Source organism: Homalodisca vitripennis, chromosome 5 (assembly GCF_021130785.1).
Source record: "Homalodisca vitripennis isolate AUS2020 chromosome 5, UT_GWSS_2.1, whole genome shotgun sequence".
Lineage (NCBI taxonomy): Eukaryota > Metazoa > Arthropoda > Insecta > Hemiptera > Cicadellidae > Homalodisca > Homalodisca vitripennis.
In genome coordinates this window covers 145,911,195-145,916,679 of record NC_060211.1, presented here as the reverse complement: position 1 = coordinate 145,916,679, position 5,485 = coordinate 145,911,195, and the positions used below count along the sequence as shown (strand labels likewise).

Genomic DNA, 5,485 nt, shown 5'->3' with positions numbered 1-5,485 from the left:
ATTATAGAGAATAGGATTAGATTGTTGACGAGTAAATTGACTAAATTGATCTACCTTTACTTTATAGAAGGAATTACTCTGTCTATGGTCACTGTAAGCGAGAAACACATTTTTGGATTAGCTTTTTCTCGTGGATAATATTTAATCATTACTCCTTTGACGTGGTTTTAACGTTCATATTACGCCAGCCACGCAATTCAGGTGAATCGAACAGCAACAGCGGGTGGCTTAAGTGAGCTATTTGCACGTGAGAGATATCAAGTCAGAATAAAAACAAATATAACATTTAGCAAGTATAGACAAATGGATTTGCAAAGTAATCTACACCTAGCATAACTAACGATGCGTGTCGTTTTTACAGTTAAAATGTATCAATGCTCTAGGTCTGTAAAGTTGTAATCCCTAAAATAGCTTACCAAATTTTTTTTCATGTATATCGTTAGTTCTCACGAATATTCGTTAGTTAAGCAATATTAACAACTACCCTAGTTTAAATCATAATAATTAGATTTCTTAATATAAATCTTTGTTCTTTGTCAGTTCCTGTAGTTTCACATTACAAAGTTATTATATCAGCAACATAAACACACAGGCTTTATTCAATGAGAAAGCCAACTTCGCAGCATGAAAAATACCTAGCTTTCCCACATTAAACCAAGAATGATAAGTCCATATCAGAATATATATATATATATATATATATATATATATATATATATATATATTATATCGTTAGTTCCTGTTTGTCCCTAATACAACCACCATTATTTCAAACATAATAATCAATGTTGGTAAACTAACTCCACATAGTGAAAAAGTTTACTCACTATACAATGTAATAAATCGGTTTACGGATATATCGTTAATTCTTAGTTAGTTTTATTTAGTTTCCAAGAAAAATTTGTCTAGTTATAGTTTTAAAATACTCATTCAATAGGTAAGCCAACTTCACAAAATGAAATCAAACCTATTAAATTAGATCTTAATTATTAATTTTTTACAATTTATATCAATATGAAAAATAGATACCCGTAGCAACTCAACTTTTCCATATGGAGACATTAATATGTTCAGTAATCCTACAATGTTTATTTCACACTTTATTATAGGTGCACTGGTACGGCTTAGATTGGCTTCTCAAACGACTGTTTAAACTGAAAGTATATTTTATTTTAAGGAGATATATTGAAGATTAATAAAAAATTCTAAATCACCACAAGCTGTTCATATATTTTATATTTTATGGACACACAGTACAAACATAGGATTGCGACTGTCAATCCTTATTTCACGTCCAATTTTGTCATACATTGAATGTGTTATTAAAACAGTGTAATGGCAGTTATTTTATTTTTATATCTACTAAGACTGAAATATCTGTTGCTTAATATATATTCAAACAAGTTATTAAGATGAGTTTTGGATAATGTTACATTTTTTTGACTAAACGTTCTATCGTCCATAAAATTAAAACTGAACAGTTAATTCTAGTATGTTCCATATTGTAATAGTGAGCACTTTAAAGGTTCTATCATATCTAAAATGTTTAATAACTAACACTATCCGGCATCTAATTTAAGGTAGTAGAACCGTAAAACACTTTAGAAGCGTACATTTTCCAGCCGTATCATGTACGTAACTGCCATCACCGGTACAGCGTATCAATAAACCCTATCGAAGTTCTGCCATCCATGAAATAAGGTTGATCTCCAACCTCTAGACTGCTGGGGGCCGTCATCTTTATTAACTTCAGTGTATGTTGCGCATAATTTATTTATACAAATATATTGAGTTAAACTTAAATATGACTACTAAGGTTAATACTGAATTATAGTAGCCTATATTTGTGTTAATATGAGTGTGAAATATTTTGAAAGGTCATATGCTTGATCGCGTCATTTAAATAGTGTATAAAAAATTTGCGTTTATGAAATGCTGAACGGTAAGTCGATAAAGGCTAGGTTTGCTTAATTGCTTATAAATAAATAGTTGTACAAATAGTGCACAAATAGTTATTTCCATAAAAGCACATGCATTCAAATAAACGGTTAACTAAGGAAGACCATACTGTTCTATGTATGACATTTCTTACTTATTCTGACCTTGAAAAACAAACGGTAAAGTTCGAAATATCAATTTATAGACATTATACACACTTGTACTATAAAAAATCCGTGTGCTCTGAAAATGCATTTTAATGTTACAAAAACAATGTAATGTGGAATATATAAGCTTCGGTATAATTGAACCCTAAAACATTTTTTAGCATGGAAAAACTTTAAAAACTGAGTTAACTAGGCGTTGAAACCTTAGAGTTAAACAGCGTTTATAGTTGTCAAGCTTACGCGTCAGAGATTTGAGAATGTCTTTCCATTCAATAGACCACGGTTTCCTGTTTCCTTTATGTCATAAAAACTTATGGTAATCGACGACAGCCAGTTTACTCTCCACAACGATGCCTAAATATCTCGTTTCTGCAATCCTCGATCTCACAAGTTACTTGTAACAAAAAATGTATTAGTCAAAAATATAAGGGTAAATATTGCACAAAAACTACAACACGTCGAAATAAATTGAGTACATTGAATTTGAGTACTCCTTTCTAATATAAGTCGTACTGTTCTAGTACCCATTTGTTATTTCACCCCTTTACCTACCCCTCCTCCTTCACCCTTTTAGTCTTATTCTGAAATAGATCCTTAGTTTCTCTGTAAACCTTAGAGTCGATTTAATACGGACGTTTTGTTTTTTGAAACAAGCTCCTAACACTCTATGATGGTCATTTATTTGTATGATACAGTAAAATAAAATTTAAATCCATTAACTTAATTGAAAATACCAAAAACAATGCCCAGATAGTATGTTTAAAACAAAATGCATTTGATTTATTATAAAGATTAAAAGTTTCTATATTATACACTTCTATAGTATCTTCCTGTAGTATGCTAAACCATACGTACAATCACAAATGCACATATATAAGGTAATACACCCACCCACATGTCGCGTAAAAGGTTTCGCTCACATTGCATACAAAATTTCAAGTTTATAGCTCTTTCCATTAGGTTACATGTGTCACTATGTTACATAACCAAATGTCATACAATTTTATTAAATACCGACTCTAAGGTTTACAGAGAAACTCAGCCGTTCACGGAAAACTCGTTGCTCTTGACTCTGCTAAGGGATGTGGTCCTGATGAGGTTACTCCGGGGGTCCTTAAGTTTTGCCCCTCCGCTCTGCTTTCTGTTCAACCTCAGCTTGTCCACTGGAATTTTCCCTGATGCTGCTCACTCAAGGATGGATTCGTGATCCCAATAATGAAGTCTTGCGATTGCAGGAACGCTACTAACTACAGACCGATTGTGATGCAATCTGTCCTGAGTAAGGTGTTTGAGAGCCTCATTCTGGACATGCTGCAGCCTCTCTTCAAGCATGTTATCCGGTTTCCTCGCAGGAAGGTCAACGGAAACAAACGTCCTTTCACTCCAGTGTTATGTGATGGACGCTCTTAGCCGCAGAAATCAAGTAGATGCAGTTTACATAGACTTTAGCAAGGCTTTTGACAAAATAAGTCACCGGCACTTTCTTGCTAAGTTGGAGGGATACGGGGTCATCGGGGTAATACTGCGATGGTTCAAGAGCTACCTCTCTGATCGTAGATTGTTCGTCCGGTTTGCCAATCACCTATCTTGTTCCTTTGTTGCAAGCTCTGGAGTGCCCCAGGGTTCCCATCTGGGTCCTCTTCTCTTTTCGATATTCATAAATGACATCAAGGAAGCCATTGGTGTTCCCTTCCTGCTATTCGCTGATGACATTAAGCTTTTCATTGAGGTAACATCTGTCCACGACTGCCAAGTTTTGCAGAGCGCCCTGGACAATGTCCTTAATTGGTGCACCTCCAACGAAATGTCCGTGAACCCTTTGAAGACCAAACTTATCACCTATAGTAGGAGGAAGATTGTTATATTTGCTGAGTACTCCGTGGACGGATCCCGGGTGGAGAGATGTGAGGTAATCAGGGACCTTGCCGTCTTAATCGACTCGTCTTTCGAATTTGGCTCCCACATCAGCCACATTTGATCCAGTGGCTCAAGGTCATTGGGTTTGATTATCCGGACAGTTAAACACGGGCTGAGTACCGGCGCTCCTGCCCTTATGTTCAGGACACTTACTCGCCCGCTGCTGGAGTATTGTTCTGTGGTCTGGTCCCCATACCAACATGGACATATCAAACAGCTCCAGTCGGTGCAGAGACGCTTTGTGCGATTTCTGGGATGCCGTTCTGGGATGAGGTACTTTGACGTCTCAGTGGACGAGCTATCGGCTGCGTACGGTCTTCGGAGTCTGGAGTGCAGACGAAGAGTTGCTGATATCTCCTTCCTGTACAGGATCATAAACTGTCAGATCAATTGCTTCAGCCTATTTGAGATGATCCGGTTTCGCATCCCCACAGGAACAAGGCAGCAGCATTTGTTCGAGCTGAGTCATGCAGCCAGGAACTACCTCCGACATAGCCCCATCCCACGATTGATGCGACTCGGCAACGACATTAGCTCGTCTGTGGATTTTTTCTCCACATCCCTTCGAGCCATCAAATGCATTGTTGCGGACTCCAGCCCAGACCTGCATTAGTCATCTCTTCTAGTCATAATCATAGTCTTATTGCAATTTCTTTTTTGTTATTAATCACATTCTCTATAGTTTTGTTATTCTATGGTGTTGTTATTTATTCGTTTGTTATTCATTGCTCTGATTTTTGCCTTGTTATAGTTATTATTAAGTCCGTTGTTCTTTTTATTTTCTGTTATCTAATTCGTAGTACTTTCTAGTCACCGTATTATTAGCATTTGTGGCAGAGTTGTCGGATTTCTTCGTTGTGTAGTGTTTAAGTATTCAATGTCAGATTTAGTTGTAAGGCATTGCATTACATGTGTGCATAACAGTTAAGCATTTTGTAGCATAGCTATTGTTATATCCAATTGCTTGTTTTACTCGTTTAATTTTTGCTGTTTTGTTTTATTCTTAACATGAGCCATCAACGTGTTGTAAAGTGTACATTGGTGTATTGTCGTTGGAATGTAAATAAATAAATAAATTGTATTTACTTTGATTAAACATTTATTTATTCTGCAAGTACCAATATAAACCTTTAATAATGTGGATTCAAATTCCATGGAGGAACATGCTCAATGATCAATGACGATGTTGCTTTTATAGAAAGGAATCTCAATGCAAAATATCATTTTTGTTCTCGAGATATTGTGTGGGCAAACATACAGAAATGAAATGTTTTCATCCCTCTAGTAATAGGTTTCGATAATTTTGGGTATTTTATTGACTATAACTTAAGCTGACAGTGAGGTTGTGGGAACTTTTAATATGTATCACCGTACTAAACAATTTTTTTGATAAATTCAGGCCAGAAAACCTTATAGTTTCGTTTTATTTCAAGTTCTCTAGAACTGCTTCTATACAACCCTTG

The 5,485-nt window shown here is 35.6% G+C and overlaps 1 protein-coding gene across 1 annotated transcript; it reads left to right on the top strand.

Annotated features, from left to right (window-relative positions):
* Positions 1-4,158: 4,158 nt before the first annotated feature.
* LOC124363651 lies at positions 4,159-4,635 on the top strand. Its single transcript, XM_046818911.1, has one exon. It carries the CDS (start codon positions 4,159-4,161, stop codon positions 4,633-4,635), a length of 477 nt encoding a protein of 158 aa, XP_046674867.1.
* The last annotated feature ends 850 nt before the right edge of the window (positions 4,636-5,485 follow it).

Bases quoted from the DNA above. Each gene is read 5' to 3' on its own strand.
- LOC124363651 (XM_046818911.1), top strand. From the start codon at position 4,159: ATGTTCAGGACACTTACTCGCCCGCTGCTGGAGTATTGTTCTGTGGTC.